Source organism: Vulpes vulpes, chromosome 2, assembly GCF_048418805.1.
Source record: "Vulpes vulpes isolate BD-2025 chromosome 2, VulVul3, whole genome shotgun sequence".
Taxonomy (NCBI): domain Eukaryota; kingdom Metazoa; phylum Chordata; class Mammalia; order Carnivora; family Canidae; genus Vulpes; species Vulpes vulpes.
In genome coordinates, this window is record NC_132781.1 from 42,615,578 (window position 1) to 42,640,465 (window position 24,888).

The window sequence follows — 24,888 nt, forward strand, 5'->3', positions numbered from 1 at the left end:
AGGGCAGGCCACGCCCCCACCGGCCGGCGGTCGGCGCGCGCTCGCTCGCTCGCTGGACGGACACCCACCAACAGCGCTCGCAGCGCAGGAGCCGGCTGGGGGGCTGGAAGCGCACCCCGGCCCAGGCCGGCTTCGCGGCCTCACCTCGGCGCGGGTACCCAGACAGCTGGAGAGTCAGCTACCTCCCGCTTCCAGTGGGCCACCCACACACCCTGTCTGAAAAGTTGTCTCGGTTGCCTGGCCTGAGGAGGCCTCTCCTCGGGTTTGCCTTAGTTACCTGGCGCCTTAGCCTTGACCGGAAAGAGCCTTGGGGTGCGCGGAAGGGAGAAGTGATGGAAAGTCCTGTAACGAACGAGGCCAGGTGGGTTCGCGCGTAGGCCCTGTGTCGGGGTGGCCTGAGGTGGCCTTCGGACTGCCTCGTGTTGCCCTGAGACTTACCTCAGGGCCTGCTACAAGTTTACGGGAACGACACCTAGCAAGTATTGAACATTTATTATGTACCTGGCACTGTTCCAAATGCTTTCTCTATATTAACTCCTTGAACCCTCCTAAGGACCTATGAAGTAGGTGGTATAAATACCACCCTTTTGCAGACCAGAACCTAAGCCCTAATAAAATTGGCCCAATGCCCCGCCGGTAGTAAATAGCAGACTCGATATTTCAACCCACCATGCCACCAACTATAAGACTATATTCTTCTGTCGGCTTGAATCCCCTCCGTGGAAAATCTAGCCATGGAAGGTGGAATTGATTTTTGGAAACAGCCTTATGGTAAGTATTCAGAGTCTGTGATAAAGTGTGTTCATTGCGACACTCACTGTACCTTATTTACACTCTGAAGTCTTAATGAAGTTAGAAAAGGAAATCATACAAGGAGGAAGAACTATAATCTGTCATGAACTGTAGGCATGAGCTCCCGTAGAACCCTGTGGTGTGATAGCATAGCCACTAGCCACATGTGATTCTTGAGCACTTCAAATGTGGCTAGTCCAAACTGAGATGTGTTATAGGTGTAAAATACAAACTGGGTTTCGAAGACTTTGTATGTAAAAAAAGAATATAGAATATTTTTAAATATTGATTACATGTTGAAATTATATTTTAGGTGTATTGGGTTAAGTAAAATACATTAAAGTTAATTTCACTTGTTTCTTTTTATGTTTTTAATGCGGCTACTGGCAAATTTAAATGACTTACAGACCTTATATTATACTTCTATTGGACAGCACTACTCTAGAAACATGACAGTCCCAGCCTACAGATAACAGTTGCTTGAATGGAAAACTGGAAGAAAGACAAGGTAAAAACACAAACTTGAGCCTGGGGTTTCCCAAGATTCGCAGAGGGAATCCCAAGGTCTATGTACTTCTGGTCGATCAAAAAGATTCACAAATAAAACAAGAGTGGAAAGTGGCAGAAGAACCAAAACAAAACTAAGTGCTACTGGTAAAAACCTGTATTTTTTTTTTTAAGATTTTATTTATTTATTCATGAGAGACACACAGAGAGAGAGGCAGAGACACAGGCAGAGGGAGAAGCAGGTTCCACACAGGGAGCCCGCCGTGGGACTCGATCCTGGAACTCCAGGATCATGCCCCGAGCCGAAGGCAGATGCTCAACTGCTGAGCCACCCAAGTGTCCTGATAAAAACCTGTATTATAGAAATGTGTGAATTGGAATGCTTATTCTTTGTCGCAGGTGGTATGTCAGAGCTAGGTGAGTAGCCAAAACGATATGGTGCTTCCAGCAGCAAATCAGGACAGATATGGAAGAGTAGATGAGTGGGAAAATACTATTATAAATAGGTAACATAAACAGAATATTGGTATTGTTTTGCATAATTTTTAAAACTTGGTGGTGTTTTTTTTTTTTTTAAGATTTTATTTATTCATGAGAGACTCAGAGAGAGGCAGAGACACAGGCAGAGGTAGAGGTAGTAGAGGTAGAAGCAGGCTCCATGCAGGGAGCCCGATGTGGGACTCAATCCCGGAGCTCCAGGATCATGCCCTGACCCAAAGGCATTCACTCAACCACTGAGCCACCCAGGCATCCCAAATTTGGTGGTTTTCAAATTATAAAAATAATTGATGCCTGTTATAGCAAGTGAAACAATGCAATGCAAGCATGTTTTAAAGGCAAAGCCTCCCCCTCCATTCTACCTGCCTGAGGTAATCAATAGTGTGTACACCTTTGTAAAAACTTATGCATACACATACACAGGTTCTGTATGTCTATTTTACACAAACATTTTCTCCCCTAAAATTAATTAATATGTAGAATGGGGTCTCTGGGATTGAGGGCCAGTGACTTCTTTTTTCTCCACTTGTACTTCTCTTTCCCATTTTTTTCATTCTCTGTGACACACATGAAAGGGAAGAAAGTATTGAGGTCTTTACAAAAATTACACCATTTCTATACTTCTGCATTTTCCCCCCTCATTCAATGTCTTATATAGAGCCTTCTTTTTTTTTTTTTTAAAGTGAACTCTACTCCCTCCCAACATGGGGCTTGAATTCACAACCCCAGGATCATGAGTGGCATGCTCTACCAACTGAGCCAGCCAGATGCCCCTCGTATAGATCCTTCTGTGTCAACAATATAGATGTAATTGATTCATCACTTCATATTCCTTGCCCTTTTTAAAAAATAGGTTATGTCTGTTCTAATTTGCAAGAGTTTGTGTGATGTCATCACATTACGAATTTTTTAAAATCTGCTTTTGTCCATTGACTTTATTAATAGTATCTTTGGCCGTACATATAGGACTTTTATGTGGTGGAGTTAAGAGCATCTTGATCGAGTCATTCATTTTCCAGATTTTTTTTTTAAGATTTTATTTATTCATAGAGACAGAGAGAGAGGCAGAGACACAGGCAGAGGGAGAAGCAGGCGCTATGCAGGGAGCCCAACGTGGGACTCGATCCACGGTCTCCAGGATCAGGCCCTGGGCTGCAGGCGGCGCTAAACCCCTGCGCCATCGGGGCTGCCCTATTTTCCAGATTTTTATGTAAATATGCTTTTCTTTTATAGTGTTTTTTTTTTATTTTCTGTTTTGGTTTAGTTATCTCCTCCATCCCTTGATTGTAGGTCTAATCTCCCAAATGTTCTTCTAAAACTTTGAAATGTTTTGACAATCACATTTAAATCCTTAATGTAGGGCAGCCCCGGTGGCGCAGCGGTTTAGCGCCACCTGCAGCCCAGGATGTGATCCTGGGGACCTGGGATCGAGTCCCACATCAGGCTCCTTGCATGGAGCCTACTTCTCCCTCTGCCTGTGTCTCTGCCTCTCTCTGTGTGTCTCTCATGAATAAATAAATAAGTAAAATATTTTAAAAAATCATTAATGTATATGGAATTAAGTTTTATATATGATATGAAGTAGGGGTCCAAATATTTTTAAACACTTGTAGTTTTACTTTATTTTTAATTAATCTCTGTGCTTAACATGGGACTCAAACTTACAATCCCAAGATCAAGATTCACATGCTCTACCGACTGAGCCAGCCAGGTACCCCAACACTTGTAGTTTTTAATTTTAGGATTAGAAAAAAAAAATTTAGGATTAGAGATTACTTCTTTTGTAAAAATCTAAATAAACAACCCAAATCAGCAGCTCTGTGAAGTACACACCAGGCAGTTCTATGTGAATTCAAGAATGAAACTGGAATTAGTAGCCCTGCTACAATATATGTGTACATGATGTGTATGATGGGAGTACTGAACAAAGGAGGCAGTGTGACAGCTGCTAATCAGTGGGCTCCATAAACCAGCAAAACTTTATGGAAATAATGATGTTCTCAGAACTATAGGGAAGAAGGTACCATGCCTTTTTTTTTTTTTTTTTTTTTTTGGTAAATAATCATTCCTGATTTATCTATTAGAACTCATCATAGCAGTTGTATTTGCTAGGGTTGCTATATAACAAAGTACCAGAGACTCAACAGAAATTTATTTTCTCATAGTTCTGGAACTAGAAGTCTGAGATCAAGGTGTCAGCAGAGTTGGTTTCTTCTGAGGCCTTTCCCACTGGCTTGTAGATAGCTGTCATCTCCCTGTATCTTCACTTGGTCTTCCTTCAGTGTGTGTCTGTGTCCTAATTTCTTCTTTATAAGGACATCAATCATTGGATTAGGGCCAACCCACATGACCTCACTTTAACTTAATTATGTCTTTAAGACTATCTTCAAATACAGTCCCATTCTGAAGTACTGGGGGTTAGGACTTCAACGTATGAATGCAGGGAGGGGGAGTACAGGGGAGACATTATTCAGCTCGTAACAGGAGTTAATAATGCAGTGAATACGATTTTATTTTGTTTTGTTTTTCAAGATTTTATTTATTTATTCATGAGAGAGACAGAGAGAGAGAGAAAGAGAGAGGCAGAGACACAGGCAGAGGGAGAAGCAGGCTCCATGCAGGTAGCCTGATGTGGGAGTTGATCCCAGGTCTCCAGGATCAGGCCCTGGGCTGAAGGTGGCGCTAAAACGCTGAGCCATTGGGGCTGCCCTATGATTTTATTTTGAAAAAGCTTCGACAAGATTTTTACATTGAAGACTCTATGTAAAGAAGTAACTAAGTAAGGAACTGTGATTACCAATTTGTTAAATCAATGAACAGATCAATATATGGTGAAGAAACTTAGAGGTAAAAAACGAGTAGAACTACAAAGATAGTTTTCTAGAAGAATATAAGGATTGGTGTTAAGAATAATCTTACATTCTTAGAAAATATAGAAGGGATATAGCATAAAATATCCATACTGATAGGTATATTTGATTTCTTCTAGGTAATAAAAAATCAAAGCATAGAGTTAGACTTAAATGATATCAGGTTGTATATAAAAATATTTTTTAAGTGAATTTCATTTGGATAAGTAAAAGGTATTATATTTATAGGTTAGTGATTCTAAACGGGTGGAGGACGGCAGGAAAGAATGCCTTTCAGGGATGAGCATATCAAAACTGGAGGTGAAGACAGTGCTTTTTCAAATTATACTTTTTGAAACTTTGATTTTCTATCACCTCCTCCATTCTACCCTGAGAATAACTGCTATAGTGCCCCACTGATTGAACAGAATACATTAAAAAACGTCCACATGTGATAAATTATTCAAACTACACTTATATGACTATGGTCTCAAAGCTACCTAATATTACCTAAGAAAGGGACCTTAGTGACATGTCACCATGTCCGAAAGACCTTAAACCAATATGCTGCTGTGACCAAAGAAGCTATATGTTAAGTGACCTGAACATTAATTAATACTGGACCACAGGACACCTGGGTGGCTCAGTGGTTGAGCATCTGCCTTTGGCTCAGGGCATGATCCTGGGGTCCTGGGATCAAGTCCCACATCGGGCTCCCCTTGAGGAGCCTGCTTCTCCCCTCTGCCTGTCTCTGCCTCCCTCTCTGTGTCTCTCATGAATAAATAAAATCTTTTCAAAAAAAAAAAAAAAAAAAACACTGGGCCAGACACACAGTACCATAAAATTATCTACATTTGCCCTTTGAAAAAGCATCACAGAACTCTGAAGCCCATCCCCCAACAATCAAGAACCAGTGATTATAACCCCTTCATTCTATATATAGAATGGGAAAACTAAAATCCAGAGAAGTTAAAATAACTTGTGTAAATACTCTGAGATAGTGGTCGATCCAGGCACCTAATACTCTTAACTACTTTAGAAACCATTAGTTCCTATTTCTAGTATTTAGGGCTTTTATCCAATTTGCAGTATGTTCACTACAACTTAAAAAAAAATGTAGTAAAGCTAAAAAAGGGTCTAAAGAGAAATGAGATAATCAAAAGCATTAACGTTACACTTACTCATTTATATCCCAACCTCTCTCCAAAAAGGCTTACAAAGACGGAGTTAATAATATAGTAAGAAAAAAGATTAAAACAGAAAAAAGAAAATAAAGGTAGGAAAGGAAGATGGAACCAAGAATGCGGCTAGCATACAAAACATTCAACATGAAGTCCTAAACACTTGATGGAAGTGGACCACAAATTAGGCTCTAATTGGTTTAGCACTGATATGAAGAGAAAAATATAGTCTATTGACTATTTAGTGTCTTTAAGGTAAAACCAAACAGCAATTCAGGAAAAGCACAGCTGGGTCCAGAGGAAATTTCTCCCATGCATCCTTAAGCAGAACATTACAAACTGTAATGATGAACACCGTTTACAATATCCACAGCAATTAATTAAATTTCATAGGGATTTTCCTACAGATTGCCAAAGTACAATCCAGAAAAAGCAATTTGCAGAGGCCAATAAAATGCCAGCTACGTACAAGGAAAATCTGGCTTAATCCAGGGAACAGAATTAATAAACACAAGTATACAGAGTACTTTCCAGACTCTCTTTGGTCTGTAAAGAGAGATCAGATATAATTGAAAAATAATAAAAATGAAGATTTTGAGGGGCACCTGGCTGGCTCAGAAAAGCATGAAACTCTTGATCTTGGGTCGAGTTTGAGACCCACGTTGGATATAGAGATTACTTAAATACAAATAAATTGTTTTTTAAAAAATGAAGGTTTTGAGAAGTTAAAGAATAATGAAAAGTCCTAAAGGCCAGAAATGTATATAAACTTAAGGTCCAGATGATTTTCCTTACTAAAGGAAAAGGTTTTTGAAATACATCTAACCTTAAATCTTAAGATTGATGTCATGCCTCTTAATCTCTTGGTTTGCCCATCAGAAACTGAATCCTAGGGACACCTGGGTGACTCAACGGTTGAGCGTCTACCTTTATTTGGCTTAGGTCATGATCCCAGGGTCCTGGGATTGAGTCCCAAAGCAGGCTTCCTGGAGGGAACCTGCCTTTCCCTCTGCCTATGTCTCTGCCTCTCTGTCTGTCTCTCTCATGAATAAATAAATATAATCTTTTTTTTTTTTTTAAGATTTTATTTATTTATTCATGAGAATACACAGAGAGGAGAGAGAGTCAGAGGGAGAAGCAGGCTCCATGCAGGGAGCCCGATCCAGGATCCCAGGTCTCCAGGATCAGGCCCTGGGCTGAAGGTGGCGCTAAACCACTGAGCCACCAGGGCTGCCCAATAAATACAATCTTAGAAGAAAAAAAAAGAAACTGAATCCTAGGCTCTGTAGGGAAATGATCAATTTAAGAACTTTTTTTTTTTTTTTTTTTTAAGATTTTATTTATTTATTCATGAGAGAGACAGAGAGAGAGGCAGAGACATAAGCAGAGGGAGAGGCAGGCTCCCTCCGGGAAGCCTGCTGTGGGACTCGATCCCAGGACCCCGGGATCATGACCTGAGCCAAACAAAGGTAGACGCTCAACCGCTGAGTCACCCAGGCGTCCCAAGAATCTTAGGTCTTTTGAAGATGTTTTGTTTTGGAAAAAAAAATTCTATAGCTATTCCAATTAGCCTTAGAAGACATTTAACCCACACTTGTTTCTGTTCCTATTCCTCACATTAGGCTGTTAGATTCACTTTTGAAATTTTTAAAAACTGGATTACAGACTGGCTTTGAGCCCCAGATCATATGTCTTAGCTGCATATTTAGGGGTTAAAATGCCAGCTTTTGAGACATTTGAAAAACATTCATACTGTTTCCAACAAGCCTATTAAACACATAAATAGCACCTTGAGACCCCGTGAAGTATCATTATTGCTCAAGAAAGGAAATGTGGGGATCCCTGGGTGGCTCAGCGGTTTAGCGCCTGCCTTCAGCTCCGGGTGTGATCCTGGAGTCCAAGGATCGAGTCCTACATTGGGCTCCCTGCGTGGAGCTTGCTTCTCCCTTTGCCTGTGTCTCTGCCTCTCTCTCTCTCTGTGTCTCTCATGAATAAATAAAATCCTTAAAAAAAAAATTAAAAAAAAAAAAAAGAAATATGGCAGGGGCACCTGGGTGCCTCAGTCAGTTAAGCATACGACTCCTGATTTCATCTTAGGTCATAATCTCAGGGTTGTGAGATTGAGCCCCAAGTTATTGGCTCTGAGCTGGGCATGGAGCCTGCTTAAGATTCTTGGTCTCCCTTTACCCCTCCCCTATAATAAAGAAAAATAAAGAAAGGAAATATGGCAGAGAAACAAGGAAAGGGAAAAGTAGAATAAGCCTCTGACTGAAAGCTTCAGGGTATGAGCACTGGAGAAATGAAGCAAAGGAAAAGGTCAACACTCTGAGATGTTGAATTGAGAGCTGGGTTGTTGTGCTCACTTCGGCAGCACATATACTAAAAAAAAAGAGAGCTGGGTTGTATTAGAGGGTGGGGAGGGATAGGGCCATTGTGGCTGCCAATAGCAGAATGTCCAAGATTTGAACTCTGGTCCAATAAGTAGAACAGAATGGTAACTGGATCATTAAAGTAGTCATACTAAGTTGGCAATGGAGAAATCCTCAGGTTCCCAGATGGGTCCCAATCTATAGTAGAGGGGCTCAAGCAAGGCTGGGATGGTTCAGGTAGGACTCCAGGTTACAGTCAAAATCTTTGAAAAGCATGGATTCCGATGGAGTGGGCTGAGTAGCTTGTGTCTCCATGACAAAGTTCATTGGCTGCTTCCGTAGGAGCTCTGGGTCAAAGGCCACACCCCGAAAGAAAGGGTGGACCTGGAAGTGATGCAAGTAACGTAGTCGATGGAGGGGATTCTGGCATAAGAGCTGAAGGCAAATAGAAATGAAGGATGAGGGACTGGAATGGGAAGGGGGCTAAACAGAAAACTGGAGAAGAAGTTCACAGAGCTGTGGAGGGCAGGAAGAAGAATCCAAAAAAGGATTTAAAAGAGACAGAAACAGACTAATTTGGGGGCAAAGGCGGGAATTAAAAGGTGCTGTATTGACTGGTAGGAGTAACACTCGCCTTCTTTCAGAAGTGATCTGTTATGGATGGGGAGGATACTTGAAGGATGAGGAACTCAGAAGTCAAATCTGAAGTGCTGTTTAGAGGGTAAGTGGTGAGGGTGGTACTTGATCAAAATGGAACACACCCCCACCCCACCCAGATTATTAGAGGAATGGGGAAATATCACTTCAGCAATAGGGAAGGAGAGAATGAATGGTTTGGTAGTCAAGAAGGAAAATTGTGTTCACCCTTACCTCATGGAGCAGGAGTGAGAGCCCCTGGTTAAGAGAAGATGGGATCTCAGAATCATAGTAGGTCACACTTGCCAACATGGCCACATGATCTCTCTCTGCAGCCACAGGGAACTGAGTTAAGGGGGGGGAGGAGGGGGCACGTATCACTGCTTGGCAGGAATAAGGCAAGATTTCCTAAGGTCTTCTTCCCACTACAGGGAAAAGCCTCTCTCTTTGCCCGACATCCCTACCATTCTCTCACCTTCCCAGTTGCCAGAGAGAAAAGCAAGACACCCAGGGACCACCAATCAGCAGCATGGTTGTAAGGCCCTCCACTCAGGACCTCTGGGGCTAGATTTGAAGGACAGTTGTCACTGGTATCAATTGGCTATCCTCCAACCAATGCTTACCCACCAGCTTTAGCCCCTCTCTCACCCATGTACTGAAGAGTGCCACAAATAGTATAGGCTCGGGCTCCCTGGGGTAGGTGGCGAGACAGACCAAAATCTGTCAGTTTCAGATGGCCTGTGAAAGATAAGGCAACAGCACCACTCTGTTCCTCCCCTTATCAGCCATGACTTATTCCCAAACTGAGGGTACCTCTCATTCTGGGGCTAGGAAAAGAAAAGGACTTACCTTGTTCATCCAGAAGGATATTCTCCATCTGAAAAATCACAGGTGAGAAGTTATTAGTCATCCTCTTCCTTTCAACCCTCTTTCACCATGTATACCTACCTCCCAGCTGAGAAAGATGCCCTATTCAGCATTCAAGCCTATACTTTGATGGCCCTTGCCCAAATCCTTAGTGGCTTATGAGGGCCCTAAGGTCAGCTGTTCTCAGCTCCCCCCCCTGCCTACTTAGATCTGTTGAAACTTCTGACTGAGGCCCCACTTTAGATAAAGAAAAAAAGCACATAACTCTACCTTCACATCTCGATGGATAATGCCCAAGTCATGAAGGTAACCTGTGGATGACAGCAAGTATGGGGTGTGCGAAAGCTCCCCTATGTTTCCAGATTCCCTAATAGTTCCCATCCCATTCCTATCCTTGTTCTTTGACCTCCAGGGTTAATATCAGTTCTCTCTGCCCCTCCCTCTTAATTCTTCCCTCATTTCCATTACCATTCCTGTTTCACTTACACAGCACCAGAACCAGTTCAGCAGCAAAGAGGCGGATGGAAGCCTCAGCAAAGCAGCCAACAGAGGACCAGAGGGAGTACAGATCTGTACTGCAGTAGCTGCACACTGCAAAGTACCAGAAGTCTAGGCAATATTAGAGGGTTACTGTGTCTGGGCCCAAAGCATTTTATTTTAGGCCTCTTGCCCAAACTCAAGCCACCCATTGTTCCCTCTACCTTTGAGAGAGAAAAGTGCTCTGAGAAGGGAGAACAAGCCAAAGGGATGGGTAATCTCAGGTGGAGAGTACAACAGAAGGACTCTTGGGAATGAGGAGAAACCAGTCACTCACTAATGAAGAGGTGCCGTTTTCCCTGCCAGCTGTCCCCCAAACTGTGTACAAAAGGATGCTTGATCTGTCGCTAGGAATGAAGAAAACAGGAAGTTACGGAGGAAAAAGGTCATTGGGGATCAAGGCGGCCAAGAAGTCAGGATTTACCTAGTTGTGCAGAAAAGGAGCTGCTGCCCCACCTCTTGGTTCAGGTGAACTAAATCCCAAAACCAGCAGGATACTGAGAAACACCTAAGATATGCTGGAGGGACACACTGGACACAGGACCTAGAATTAACTGATAACTACTTTTCCCAGGATCTACTTTAGTTGAAGCAGAGGGAGGGGACAGAACCAGGAAGAGCAGGACAGTTGGACCGGAAAGGTGCTTTCTCCACCTGCGGTTTAGTTCTTCCTAGGATCCATTCCTGGGCTCTGTGCATACCTGGATGCTAACTTCCTCTTTGCATTGCCTTAGGATGTCCCTCTGTAGGACCTTTACCTTGGGCACCACCTATAAAAGGAGAGGAGTGATGACTCCTATAGGTTATGCCCACCATACCTTTCTGAAATCAAGGTTGGAGGCAGGGACTAGAGAATGATGTGGAAGAGTACCTGGATCCCTACCTTCACTGCAAATACTGCTTTCTGGCCACAATCTAGCACTTTGAGGACTGTTCCAAAGGAGCCTTTAGCCACAAGGCCTAAAATCTGTAGAGAAATGGAGTAGGGCTGTTGAAACTCTAGCCACTTCTAGATATCTCCCCCCAAGACTGATACCCCTTCCAGGGACTGACCTACCTTCAGCTGATGATGCCCCCTCAGGGGCCTAATGGGAAACTCCGGCAGAAAAAGGTTGACGAACTGAGGCACTGGCCACTCAGACAGAGGCTTCTCTATTAGCAATGGGGCCGGCTCCGGGGGTTCCTGGTGTAGGCACTGATGTCTCCGTAGTCCCCACAACTCTTCTAGACCTGACCTGGTAGTCCCCACACCTGACCAGAGGCTCTTCCAGCCTCGGACCCAGGGACCCTGGATGTTGCCACCCTGCTAAGAACCAAGGGAACCACTCTAAACCTCTGCCCTTGAGGCATTACAAGTTCTGCCCATCTTAGAAGGTATACCCTCAAATCCCAATCTTAGAGAGATGTTTTTGAGCACCAGGCAAATTTGCCATTGCTCTTGCTTTAGGCCAAGGCCTAGATTTCCTGGATATGATTCAAATCCTGTAGGAAAGCAGTATTTGGACACTTTCCCTTTGAGGCATCAGAAATTCAGCCTGTGCCTCTTACTATGGGGTTGGGATATTTTCAGAGCATAGCCTCCTGTTCCACCTCCACTATGGGCATCACTAACATTCTCCGCACCAGTTAGTTCCTAGGCCTTAAGCCCATGCCCCTTCACCTCCCCTAAATAGGCTGCCAGAGCCCCACAGCCTACCTTATGAGAAGCAGCCACCGGGGCATGTTGCCCCTGCCGACAGCTCACTGTTCCCATTCAAAGCCTCTGCTTCCTCTCTCCTCCTGCTAAATCTGCTGTTACATAAGCAATTCCTCCCCTTATGCTACATTACACATGAGCCCCGCCTCTTCCTTGCTGTTCATGACTAGAGATGCAAATTGCTGCAGCCTAACCCCACTCTTATCCTCAAATCCTATCCCCCACCCCCACCCCAGTTATGAACAGGCTCATAGCCAGCACTAAAATGTGCAGAGACCTATTAGGGGACCAGCGTCGAACCAGAGCTGGGAAGTATCCATGATATAGTTTCACAGGATGGTAGAGGCCTTCCTCAGAGTAATAGCTAAAGGATATGTCTTGGGTTGATGGGGAGGGACGGACACAGGTTGAACCCATATGCACTTAACACACCAAAAAAAAAAAAAAAAAAAAATCAACTTTAAATATATTTTTCTCTTTGTTTTCTTTCCATTCTCCAGGACATACCCCAAGGGGACCCATGGCCAGCCCTGGCACCTATTGCCATCTTCCCAAGTGAACTTGGCACAGATTGAAAAGGGGCTGATTTCCCCCCAGAACCCTAATATCTCTCATACAAGGCAGTGAAATGAGGAACAGATCAGCTCCTCCCCTCAAGTTTCCAGCACAGAGGGAGAGCAGTTACACTTAGAAATATATATGTATGTATTTATATATAGGTCTATAAAAATTTATCACACTTGATCAGAACTGTCCCTCCCACCCTTTCAGTTGCCCCCAAGGGAACCAGATCCTGATCCTGGGCCCATTCCCTGGGTCTTGCTCTCTTGATGCCTCTGGCCCTTGGCCTGCTGATCAGTGTGAGGTAGAACTCAGCATTATTATCCACCATATTCTGCAGGGAACAGGCCAGCTGTTAAAAGAGCAGTGCTTCTCTCCACAGTACCCCGTGGTGTCCCAACCCCCCTCCAAATCCTGATAGGTGAAGGGAGACGCCTCCCACCCCACAAGTCCCTGGGGCCTGAGCCAGAGTCAGATCCTGTACTGCAGCCACTCTTGGATGCTGGATCACTTGCGCCTGCCAAAGATGGACTTCTTGCCAGGGTTCTTGTTGCCCACACTTAAACCGATGAGGAGCCGGGCTTTCTCCTCCTCTTCTTGCTGCTGCATGTTGAGGTCTGATTTAGTTTCTAGCTTTCCTCGGACCTCAGACCCTGTTGCAGGCTTCAGCCTTAGCTTCTCTTTGATTACCTGATAAGTTAGGAGAAGGGAAGCATTAGTGGGATAAGCAGAATAAATCAATGTGAACCAAATCAATAAAGATTTATTAAGCTTACATTAAGACACAATGGGGCAATTCAAATTATAAAATTATCTCTGCTGTTAAGAAGCTTACAGTCTAATTAGAACCCATTCTGAACCTGAAGTTGCATCAGCCCTCAGTTTCCTAAAAATCAACAGTAGTTAACATATATGAAACACTCAGTAAACATTTAATTTAGTCATCTGACCAAAGTCATGGAGAGGGCAGCTCACTTCATTCACCCGCCCATTCCTAAGGCTGCTTGTCCTACATATGTCCTACAATGAAATGCTCCTGAGCACAGGATCTGTTTGCCAGCCCCTGCTAACCAAAGAGCCATGAATTCTGCCGGGATACCTGGGCAACTAGGGCTTTGCGGCTGTCCCTCTTGACAGCCATGGCAAAGTCTAGCCATGTCCATGTGTTGTTATGGTACTCCAGACAGGGCAGCACCAGGTTAAGGTCACCCCAATCCACACTGTTTTTCTCACCCTGCAAGAGAAGGAGGGGAAAAGGACAGAGAAAAGAAGAATGAAAAGATACATTAGCTGCCATTTTTAGTTCAAGCTAGTACTTGAGTCGGAAGTCTAGTACTTTCCTACAGCAGCAATTTACAGATACTGATTCCCCTTACCTCATCCTGTAATGGTACTGACTCCTGAAGGCAGCAGAGGGAATAGCAGATTATCACCCATAGACCAACTTCACAAACTAGATTGTCCATGCCTAACTTTAATCTCTGATCTTATCTGGCTCCCTTCCCACCCTGTTCTAGAAAGTACTAGGGAGGAACAGACCTTGTAACTGACACACAGAGGAACCTGTGGAATCTTTATGTAGATGAAGGAGTTGTTCATGGCAGCTCGCTCTTTCATCTTGTCAATATCATCCACAGGGTGCTAGGAGAGGCAGGAAAGGAGTGTGAGTCCCTGAAACCATCAGAAGAAACTCAGGAAAGGAGATGTCTCCATCTCCTTTCATCCCTGGAAAAGACTGAAGACACTCCCAGCTGGCCCAAACAGAGAATCCCAGGACAGTCCCATCTCTCCATGATCAGGGGCATGTCTGGTACCTCAGGTACTTTCCGAAATGATCTTCTGACACCAGAACTCCGGTTTAAGCCTTGTGCCACACCCTTCCCAGGGCCCAGTGGTGCTGCATCATCTGTAGCAATCAGCTGCCGAGGCTTCACCACTGGTATTCCTATGAAAAAGCAAGCATACCAGCTGCTATCCTCTTTTTGAAGCTTTAGCTATCTCTGGGGCCACTACCCCAGTCTTCTGGAGCTCCACCATAAAAGTTCTCACCAGTAGTCACCAGTTTGGACTTATCTTCTTCATCACCAACCTCATCATCTTCCACACTTCGGCCAGGAAAGAAAAAGCCCATTATTCTATGAAAGAACTGGTGTGTCAGCTGGATGGTGAGAGGCACCACATTTACCTAAAGAGGAAAAAGGCTGAAGAAGCAATTAAGCTCAGATATCATCCCTCAGTTTACCTACCCCTAACATAGTATAACAACACAGCTTTTGAGTGCCCTTTGTTTCTGGATCCCCAAAGGACTATATATTAACCTCAAAGTGTTCCTTAACAGAAATACCCCCAACAGGGGGCCGGACTTTGCTGAAGAGGCGGAGGGCGAGCTGTCGCCCAGACTGGCAGGAACTCTGGGGCCGCAGGACTACCTGTAGGATAAAGAGTGATAAATCAACCCACAAATCCATGCAGACTAAAAGGAAAAGCAATAGTCTTGCTAAGCTGGACAAACGTTCAACCTCTCAGATCACCACACTGTTTCCCATATTGGATTTATGTGGAAGGGCCCTTACAAATGGGCCCCTGTGTTAGGGGGCGCCTGGGTGGCTCAATTAGCTAAGCATCTAACTCTTGATTTCAGCTCAGGTCATGATCTCAGGGCTGAGATCAAGCTCCACATTGGGCTCCATGCTGAGCACAGAGTCCGCTTAGGATTCTCTCTTTTCTTCTCACTCTGCCCCTCCCCTCACTCATGCTCACTGGATCTCTCTCTAAAAAAAAAAAAATCTTAAAAATGCCCTATGTTAGGAAGCATGAGAATGGGATAGGAATGAGGAAATAAGACTTGCCTTATAAACTGCATTGGGGAGGAGGTTGTTCATAGTGAACCAGCCCAACTCCAGAAGATGTTCTGCTGTGTCATCAGACTTATTCACCTATAAAGACAGATTTCCACACACACACATACTATAAATAAGCCTTTTATCAGGAGCTTGCTAGAGGATTGCTACATGTTCTGTTTTCAGGTTCTCCATATGTTTAATCCCAACCTTTAGTATCTCTTTCAATTCCATACAATCAATTCACTCTTTAATCCTGAGTTTCTCATGGGTACTACTGGCAAGGCCACTAAATGCCAGTAGTACTTCCCAGTCACTGTGATATTCAAAAATAGTTTCACATATTTCCAAACTCCCAGAGGGAAAGGGTACAGAATAATGAATCATGTCTTCTCCTCCATGCCATTGGTTACTTATTGCAGGAAAGGGAAAGCTGAATGTCAGTACAGAATTAACAATTCTATTCCAGGGTAGCCCGGGTGGCTCGGTGGTTTAGCGCCACCTTCAGCCCAGGGCCTGATCCTGGAGACCCGGGATCGAGTCCCACGTCGGGCTCCCTGCATGGAGTCTGCTTCTCCCTCTGCCTGTGTCTCTGCCTCTCTGTCTCTCATGAATAAATAAAATCTTAAAAAAAAAAAAAAAATTCTATTCCAAGTTGGACTTGGACGATTACTTCCCTCTGGGCCATATTTCTAGGGATAATCTTATTCGATGAAATAAGCATTTGTTCAAACTCATCTATATGTGTATTATTTTATAGTATAAACAGTTGTGTCTAAGAGGGATCTGTGCTCATGTCTCTATCATTAATATCATTAGCCTCTTTGTATCGCTTTCTGTAAGTTAAGACTCCTGAGATAGATCAATGCCTCTCAACATGCTGCTTTTGTATGACCATATATACCCGATACCTTGCTGTAGAGGAACCGCTGCAGCTCCAGTTCAGCAATTCCTAGCTGTCCATCTTCCTCTGTCAAGCGCCATCGTGCCTGAGCAAAGTAGAACTCAGTGCGACGGACCACACTCACATCTTCTTGTTGCTTTCGCAACTCCATCTTATTGGCCTGCTGCAATTGGAAGTCCTTAAAACACCTATAAATGGACAGGAGTGCCAAAGCCAATAAGGGTAACAGCATTTGGGTCGGGGGTAGAGTGGAATGAGATAAACCCAGAAATGGACCTATTTTGGACAGGTATTCCCTAAATTTTTTTTCAGTGGATTCATTGCTTCTCACACCTGGGGCCTGGAAGAATAAGTTCCATCTTTTAGTTCTGTAGCTGCTGCTGTTTTTTTTTTTTTTTTTTTTAAAGTAAGCTCTATGCCTAATGTGAGACTTGAACTCATGATCCTGAGATCAAGAGTCACATGCTCCACTGAGCCAGCCAGGTGCTCCCCATAGCTAATAAAGTAGTCTCTGCCTGTTAATAAACCCCTACAATTGTATCTGCAATTGTGTTCCTTACTGATCAACTTCGACATTTTATTTTCAGAGACACTTGGGTGGCTCAGTTGTTGGGGGTCCGCCTTTGGCTCAGGTCATGATCCTGGGGTCCTGGGATCAAGTCTCACTTCAGGCTCCCCACAGGGAGCCTGCTTCTCCCTCTGCCTATGTCTCTGTCTCTCTCTCTGACTGTCATGAATAAATAAATCTTAAAAAAAAAAAAGACATTTTATTTTCAGTTCACCTGCATAGTTGCAAGGCCACAAAAGTGATCTTTCCAAACCATCTGATTTTCCCCTTTCCCAGGAGGTACTCTAATAAGAAGACAAAGGAAGGGCTCTCCTGTTCTCAATTCTTGGCCAAGTCCAGCAAGACTCATTCAGGAACTGCCCAAATCTACATCAGCCTTTGATAATGCACACTAGACCTAAAGACTATCATAACATGGGCAAAGAAGAGAAATCAATACTAGCTGGCATTCTGGAAAAAGAGAAAGAATGCTGTGGCACCTGATGAGGATATTAAGCTCTTCACTTTCCAGCTGTAGGCTAGCCTTCTCCTGGTTTAGCTGCAACTGGAGCTTTTGGTTCAGGTCAAGTAGGTTCTCATTCTTGCTGTCATCCTGCAAAGACTAGGGAACCAGGACAGGAGAGACTGAGAGGAGATCTCCCTTGTCCTAGGAGAATACCCTCTCAGACTGCCCTGATAACTACCTTCATGATAGAATATATCTGCTTTTCCAGCTGCCGTATCTGGGCCACATGCTGCCGCACAGCCTCCTGCAAATGTAATATGCTGCTACGTTGTTCCTCAGGATTGCTAGATATCTCAAGCTGGAACCTGACCCGCTGCTTCTTCTCACTGTGTTCCTGAAGGAATGGAAAAAGAGATGAACAAGATTTTTTAACAGACAAGTCTTGCAGTAAAGTGAAACAGAGAAAGAAACAAGGAATAGGGATCTCTTCTGGAAAGCTTACCTGTATCCGTCACCATTAGTAACAAGTGTAAGGGGTAGGCCAATGCAGAAGTAGTAAAAATTTCACAGTAAGCCAGTCCCACAGGGTAGGGATGGAGGTGATAGTGAGAACTAGTTACTGTTCTTAGAGATATTGAAGTGACTGAGTAGAGAACTAACCAAAAAAAAAAAAAAAAGTAAACAAGCTCTATAGTTTTCGGAACACTCAGACCTTTCCTAGATAAGTGAAATTTCAATGGCTGCTGTTGACTAACAGGATGTACCAACCCCAAGGTCCTTTTTTCAATTTGAAGCATGGCTTTTCTTACTGGACGCCAAATAAAGCACAAGGTCAATGGGTTCCTATGGCTAACTGGCATTCTACAGGGGCACATTGCTCACCTTCCGCTTGGGTTCTACGTGAAGCAGCAGGTTGTTGACAATGTCCAGGATCATAGCATACTGAGCCGGATTGGTAGAGATTTCCAGCTCATGATGAATAAGGGTGAAGGTATCCACAGCCCCTATGTAATTGTTAGCAGCTAAGTAAGAAACTCAAGTTTCTATCTACCCCACCTTCTAACCCATATTTGGAACCACTCCTGTTAGTTAACCCCATAGAAATGGATCAGTGAGAGATCCTCATGGGTAGAAAATATGTTTGCTTATTTTAGAATCAAACAATACCAATTTACCCCAGTTTCCCTCCAAGAGTAAAGTTTATTGTCTTATGGCAAAACTTTCATAATGTAGAGCAAAGTGAAAATGTTAATGCCCAGTCCACAGTGGGACTTCTAATAACACTACTAACTCAAAACCACTAAGGAAATAACACGAGTTCCCTAGTTCCCTTCTAAAAGCCTTTCAAGCCCTAAATAAATACCTTCGTGTTTCTTTAGGAGATCTTCCTTTTCCTGGTTCTCATGGACCTCAGGTGGCTTAATCTGAGTTGCTAGTTCAGGATCAATATCATGGCTGTAACTAATATAGTACATTCGGCAGCTACAGCGTGAAATGATCCGCTGGACTTGCTGGGCTTGTTGCGCCTCAGCTGGCTGGTTCCAATCTGGGAAGAGGTGGGAAAGAGAAAGACATTCTCAGTAGCAGTATTGTAATAGCCTTCAGCTACGTGTGATGTCTAGAGAACTCCAAACACTTGCTTTCAACCTAGCCTAACACAAAATGGTCCTACTCCAGCATATGTTAATCTTAAGAGCACATAAGAAGATACACGTGATGGGGAATAAGGGAGAACTGACCTGTGGTCGTGGTAACCATGCCTCCCACTGCCTGCCCGCTCTCCATCAGCTCCTGCACAGAATCCAGACTACGCTGCCGGTGCTCCTCAATATTCTTTACCTGAAGACAGAGATACAGGTACCTTTAACTCCTGGCCAACTGGGTCATAGATGCAAGTAGTTATACTTACCATCCAAATTTCTACTGCCTGGAATAGCTTGAAGGGTCTCCCAGGGTAGAAGACATACATGACTCTCTCTTGGCCTAAACCACCCAAATTCTTCAAAGCCAAATGAGTTACATGCACATTTTACCAGACATGCAGGCCTGAGGCAAGAAAGGGAAGCTAGATTAAAATCAAATCCTGGCAGCCTAGGTGGCTCAGCAGTTTAGTGCCGCCTTCAGCCCAGGGCCTGATCCTGGAGACCTGGGACCAAGTCCCACATCGGGCTCCCTGCATGGAGCCTGCTTCTCCCTCTGCCTCTGTCTCTGCTTCTCTCTGTGCGTGTTTCTCATGAATAAATAAATAAAATCTTAAAAGTCATGGAGATGGATGGTACTGATGGTTGAACAACATTATGAATGTACTGAATACTAATGAACTTTACACTTAAAAATGGTTAAAACAGGGACGCCTGCATGGCTCAGCAGAGGAGCGCCTGCCTTTGGCCCAGGTGTGATCCTGGCATCCCAGGATCAAGTCCCACATCAGGCTCCCTGCATGGAGCCTGCTTCTCCTTCTGCCTATGCCTCTGCCTCTCTCTCTTTGTGTCTCTCATGAATAAATCTTTTAAAAACAAATAGTTAAAACAGTAAATGTTATATTTTACTATATAAATATATTTATATGTATATGTAAATTTCATATGTTTTGCCATATACATACTTATACATGTATAAAATATACTACATGTATTTACAATTTTAAAAATTAGGGAAAAAAATCAAATCATGTCAAGCACAAAAAATTTCATTGAAAACAATGACTTTCCCACCCACTTTGATATTTATGTGTTTGTGTTCTTGCTGTTTTCTGTGTTCAGACAACCACTCTGATATTGTTGCCATGGGGTAAAGGAAATGAATTCTTTTGACTCTGCCAAGCTGAAGTCAAAATGAATAATAAAATGAGTAATATGTTTGGAAGGCCAAAAGCAAATCTGCCAAGTCACAAAAAAATTCATATAGAAAAGGCAAGATCAAAGTCCCCTCCCAACTCAGTGAAGGAAACCATAAGCAAGATGCAAAGGCCACCTACTGAAAGGGAGAAGATATTTGCAAATAATACATGAGGAACTCCTACAACTCAACACCAAAAAAAAAATTAATCCAGTTTAAAAATGGGCAGAGGACCTGAGTAGACATTTTTCAAAAAAAGACATAAAGATAGCTAACAGACACTTGAAATGATGCTCAACGTCACTCATCATCAGGGTAATGCAAATCAAAACCACTTCACACCAAAGTGGCTAATATCAGGGCGCCTGGGTGGCTCATTTGATTAAGTAACCAACTCATGGTTTCAGCTCAGGTCATGATTTCAGGGTCTTGGGATTGTGCCCCACATTGGGTTCTACACTCAGTGTGGAGTCAGCTCGAGATTCTCTCTTCCTCTCCCCTTACCCTTACCCCTGCACCCACACATGTGCACACTCCCTCTCTCTCAAATAAATAAAATCTAAAAAAAAAAAACAAAACACAACAAAAAGTCCCTCCCACCTAATCCAAAAACATTCTACTCTAATGCTAGTATCACAGCCTGAGGGGGGAGAAAAGAGGTTCACATGCAAAAGAAGGCATGGCTAAAAGAAGCAGAGGCCCAGAAAATGCTAGTCAGATCTTACATAGCTCATCCTGCCTACCTCTGCCTGAATAGTTAATACCTTCTGTGCCTACCTCCTGAGTCTACTGATAAAGAGTAGGGCTTGCTTGAACCACAGCTGTAATATGACCTCTCATATTACCAATAACTTGACCCTTACTTGGCTTAACATCTGATTAAATGATTACCTTGTATGTAATTACACCTGAGGTTGCTTGGATTGAGCCTTAAGGTTGTTGGAGTTAAGAAATACCATGCAAGGAAGAGGGAAGAGTAGGATTAGCTTTTCCCCCTTGAGTATAGTGGCAAATGAAGTTATCATATTGGTGTTTAACAGATGTAGCTGGATCAGTAACTCATTTGGGTGTACCAGGCCCAGCACAATGTGGACACTTCACACCCGTGCAAGTAGTAACAATGCAGAATTATTTGTTAGATACATTTTATAAACTATTAGATCTCCCAATAATTCTGATATTATATCCTAGAAATTATAATGCAAATTCAGTTTTACTAAGCTGAAAAGAAAATCTAGTCTAGTCCCTGCCAACTGCTCACAATTTCACCATCTAACAAAACATTATCTTGACACACAGTGAGACCTCCCCTGACATAACTTTTAAAAAATGGAATGATTATTTTCCTTCTAAATAAAGCTTTATATTTATCTTTTTAAAGATTTTATTTATTTATTCATGATAGACATAGAGAGAAAGAGAGAGGCAGAGACACAGGCAGAGGGAGAAGCAGGCTCCATGCCGGAAGCCCGACGTGGGACTCGATCCCAGGACTCCAGGATCGCGCCCTGGGCCAAAGGCAGGCGCTAAACCACTGAGCCAGCCAGGGATCCCCAAGCTTTATATTTTTCAAAGCACTCTCTCACTGATCCTTTCAACAATCCTGTGAGAGGGAAGTATTAACTCAATTTTACAAATAATGGTAATTCACTCAAAGGCTTATGGCTACATAATAGCATTAGAACTCACATAACCTGACTCCTAGACAAGCAATTTTTCTATTCAACCTTACTGCTTTGCTGAAATAACCAATCAACCATCTTCATAAGAGAAACCAGAGAAAGGATAGAAAGAGAATTTATCTAAAGTCCTCAGACTCACTGCCTGTTTTATTGGCTGCCCATAAGGGAAATTAATCATTTCATTGATTAATATGATTTATTAGCAGGGGCCCATTTTATTCTAGTGCTGGGAAATGAGAGAGTTCCCTTTGCAATGAAAAAGAATAGCAAGAGATTAAAAAAAAAAAAAGCACTCTGTTCTCACAGACCACAGATCAGAGACTAAGAGACTACCTAGAATTCCTACATTCAAGGTGTTACCAGCTTCATTATTCTGCTAAGCTGGTAGCAACAGGTACTATCAGAAATCTTTCAAGTAGTCTGCTGGAAGGAGCCAAATATGGAAAGCTGGGAATATAACGGGCCTTCCCAACCCCGCTGACTAACCTCTAACCACAGCTGTCGGCCATCCTGCTCAGTGGGGCTGCTTTCAGTGGTGGCAAAGTACTGCATGCCATCCAGTAGGCAAGTCCAAGATGTCTTTTGCTTCAGTGTGTCACCATACCAGGCTGGATGGTGTTGGCACTGCAGCAGCTGAGCTTTGGCAGCTGATACAATGACACAGCCTTCTGTCTCTGCTCCACGAAGAACCATCTACGCCGTAGGCAGAAGCAGAATCACAGCACAAGGGCCACCAGAGAAGATAAGAAAGTTAGTGAAAAGGTTGTAATAATAACTATAGATGGGCCTAATTCTGGCTTACAGAGTGAACACTATGGTTTTAGATATGAAAGTGATTATCCTGGACACTTGCTGGAAGGAATAATTTTTTGGAGCTCTGTCTGCCCATTCTTATTTGGTGGTGGGAGAAGGTGAACACATATCATTATGATCTAGCCCAATGCTGGGGTGTGCTGGTAAAGAGAAGTTACCTGGCAGTTAACCAGCTCAATAAGGCAGTTTCGGTTATATATGTCATCCGTCTGGCAGGCAGCAATGCCACACAACTGGTCACTCACACCTGACTCCTCTTCTGTGAACACCACAAACCGATCCGTCTCTTCAATCAGCTTCTGCAACATGTAGGCACCTGGCAGAGAAATAGGAAGTGGGGAAAAGTCATAATCTCAAAGGGATAGGGAACACATCTAGGGCCAAACTGATCTTCCTTCAGTATGTCTAGAACATATTCTGCAACCTGTAATTCCAACCTACTCACTCCACCCCTTGATCCCTGAGGACAAAATAAAAGTTATCAATTCATTTTCCCCTCAATTTAACAAAAGTAATAGATTCCCAAGAAAAACTTAGAAATGCTATGTAAGTGGCAGGATTTTTTTCTCTTAGGTATATCAAGCTCTAAATTATTCTAGAATCTTTTTTTTCATTTCATTTTGTTCCTTACGTTTTTCATTTCATATCATCTTAAATGTTGTTTGTTGACCACTCCTTTTCACAAGAAACCACTCCCTTGGGATCCCTGGGTGGCGCAGCGGTTTGGCGCCTGCCTTTGGCCCAGGGCGCGATCCTGGAGACCCGGGATCAAGTCCCACATCGGGCTCCCGGTGCATGGAGCCTGCTTCTCCCTCTGCCTGTGTCTCTACCTCTCTCTCTCTCTCTCTCTCTATCATGTAAAATAAAATAAAATAAAATAAAATAAATAAATAAAATAATAAAATAAAATTAAATTAATAAAATAAAATAAAATAAAATAGAAACCACTCCCTTACCATCAGTGCCTCAATGTTTCCATGGCTCTACTGTTTCCTCTGATTATGCCTCTAAATCCTTTTCTCCCAGGTCTTAGAAATAAGTATCTCCTAAGGTCTATCCTGGACATTTCCTTCTCTTCCTCTTTCTTCTAATGAGACTAAAAGTGTATTATGGTTAACAGCAGCCTCCAGAATCAGACTAGTCCACTTAATATTTAAGATCCTATCTCTGCCAGTTACTTGATTGTGACCTTTGGCAGCTTGCTTTAACCTGTCTCAGTTTCCTTGTCTGTAAAGTAACTGTCTCACAAGGTTGTTGAGGGAGTTTTCTGCAACAACACATAGAAGTATTTTGCAGAGTATCTGCCACACAGTAAGCAACTATTATTATCTCCTTGGCGTTAACTCTTAGCTCTATGCTGAAACTCCCAAAGTCTTCATCTCTAGGACTAAGCTTTTAGGTCCTCATCTCCAGCTGTTAGACATTACCTAGATGTGCTGCTTGTGCCACACACTCAGCATGTCCAAATCTGAATTCAACAACCCTATACCTCCCCAAACTCGTCTAGCCTCTGGCTCTCCTATTTCTGATATTAGTGTTACCATCATGCCAGTCCTAGGCTTAAAGCCTTAAAGCAGTCCTTACTGCTTTCACTGTTTTAACTCCTTCCAACTAGTTGTCAAATTTCATACACGCAATAACATTTCAATCCATCCCCTCATTTCCATTCCCACTGCCTCTACCAAGTTCAAGCCTCCATTATATGTTGTTGGGACACTATTATAGTTACCTTATACCTCTTATACCTCTACCTCCAGTTTCTTCCCCTCCAGTCCTCCTCCACAGCACTTCCAGACTTACCTTCCTAAAAGTCAAGTCTAATGATGACACATCCCTATTCAAAAACATTTAGTTAGTTCACCACTATCTACTGAGTAAGGACAACTCCTTAGCCTTTTATGGGTTTTGATAGTCTACATGCAGCTTTCCTTTCCAGGATCTTCCCTCACTCCTCACCTCAGCTACTCTTTATGCCAACTGAAATAAGACTGCTCTTCTTTGAACATACTGGCCTTTACCAACTTCACTCCTATTCAGGATACTCCCTCTGCCTTGAATGTCCTTCCTTCCCACTTCCACGTGTTCAAACTGTATCACACTAAGTCTTCAAAGTCCAGCTTAAATGCTACTTCATCAATAAACCTTTCCCTAACTGCATTCCCTCTTTTACTCCAGTCAAGAACTCCCTCCTTATGCTTTCATTTCTCACTTGTGACACACACCACTTTTCACCTTTTCTCAAAATCACCATAACCTGCGTTCCTCTGTACTTATTATTCCTTCTCCCTAAAATGCCCTCTCCTTT

General features: G+C 43.1%; 2 protein-coding genes and 1 long non-coding RNA gene across 9 annotated transcripts in view; 1 reads left to right on the plus strand and 2 right to left on the minus strand.

The window, feature by feature from the left end:
- The first annotated feature begins 54 nt into the window (after nucleotides 1-54).
- On the plus strand, nucleotides 55-8,917 carry LOC140597808 (uncharacterized). The gene is made up of 3 exons (XR_011999749.1): nucleotides 55-361; nucleotides 1,227-1,300; nucleotides 8,841-8,917. It is a non-coding gene; the product is annotated as an uncharacterized lncRNA (long non-coding RNA).
- Nucleotides 8,184-12,109, minus strand: RSKR (ribosomal protein S6 kinase related). 4 transcript variants are annotated; one of them, XM_026016103.2, is made up of 12 exons: nucleotides 11,933-12,109; nucleotides 11,294-11,539; nucleotides 11,120-11,203; nucleotides 10,938-11,006; nucleotides 10,514-10,583; nucleotides 10,186-10,290; nucleotides 9,970-10,010; nucleotides 9,682-9,709; nucleotides 9,481-9,570; nucleotides 9,308-9,396; nucleotides 9,067-9,177; nucleotides 8,184-8,631 (listed from the first exon to the last, which is right to left on the minus strand). In XM_026016103.2, the coding sequence occupies exons 1-12, from the start codon at nucleotides 11,987-11,989 to the stop codon at nucleotides 8,410-8,412; spliced, it is 1,212 nt and encodes a 403-aa protein (XP_025871888.1). In that variant the 5' UTR covers nucleotides 11,990-12,109; the 3' UTR covers nucleotides 8,184-8,409. The 4 variants fall into 4 exon arrangements, with proteins under 4 accessions (XP_025871888.1, XP_025871887.1, XP_072603916.1 ...); XM_026016102.2 differs by having other exon boundaries at nucleotides 11,294-11,542; XM_072747815.1 differs by having other exon boundaries at nucleotides 11,108-11,203; nucleotides 11,294-11,542.
- A 277-nt stretch (nucleotides 12,110-12,386) lies between these two features.
- The window catches only part of BLTP2 (bridge-like lipid transfer protein family member 2), a 28,891-nt gene continuing 16,389 nt past the window's right edge, over nucleotides 12,387-24,888 (minus strand). For 2 of the 4 annotated variants that reach the window (XR_011999747.1, XR_003237601.2), the window contains exons 25-39: nucleotides 22,742-22,899; nucleotides 22,257-22,463; nucleotides 18,990-19,089; nucleotides 18,614-18,796; nucleotides 18,133-18,254; nucleotides 17,489-17,644; nucleotides 17,285-17,406; nucleotides 16,245-16,425; nucleotides 15,343-15,429; nucleotides 14,812-14,922; nucleotides 14,543-14,694; nucleotides 14,308-14,438; nucleotides 14,033-14,134; nucleotides 13,593-13,727; nucleotides 12,387-13,183 (exon numbers count right to left, since the gene is read on the minus strand). Coding sequence is in view for 2 of the 4 variants with exons in the window: in XM_026016097.2 (XP_025871882.1) it covers nucleotides 13,001-13,183; nucleotides 13,593-13,727; nucleotides 14,033-14,134; nucleotides 14,308-14,438; nucleotides 14,543-14,678; nucleotides 14,812-14,922; nucleotides 15,343-15,429; nucleotides 16,245-16,425; nucleotides 17,285-17,406; nucleotides 17,489-17,644; nucleotides 18,133-18,254; nucleotides 18,614-18,796; nucleotides 18,990-19,089; nucleotides 22,257-22,463; nucleotides 22,742-22,899 (2,114 nt within the window). In the remaining 2 variants the exon portion in view is untranslated. The remainder of the gene's footprint in view (nucleotides 13,184-13,592; nucleotides 13,728-14,032; nucleotides 14,135-14,307; nucleotides 14,439-14,542; nucleotides 14,695-14,811; nucleotides 14,923-15,342; nucleotides 15,430-16,244; nucleotides 16,426-17,284; nucleotides 17,407-17,488; nucleotides 17,645-18,132; nucleotides 18,255-18,613; nucleotides 18,797-18,989; nucleotides 19,090-22,256; nucleotides 22,464-22,741; nucleotides 22,900-24,888) is intronic. The other 2 variants (XM_026016097.2, XM_026016098.2) reach the window with 1 other exon arrangement.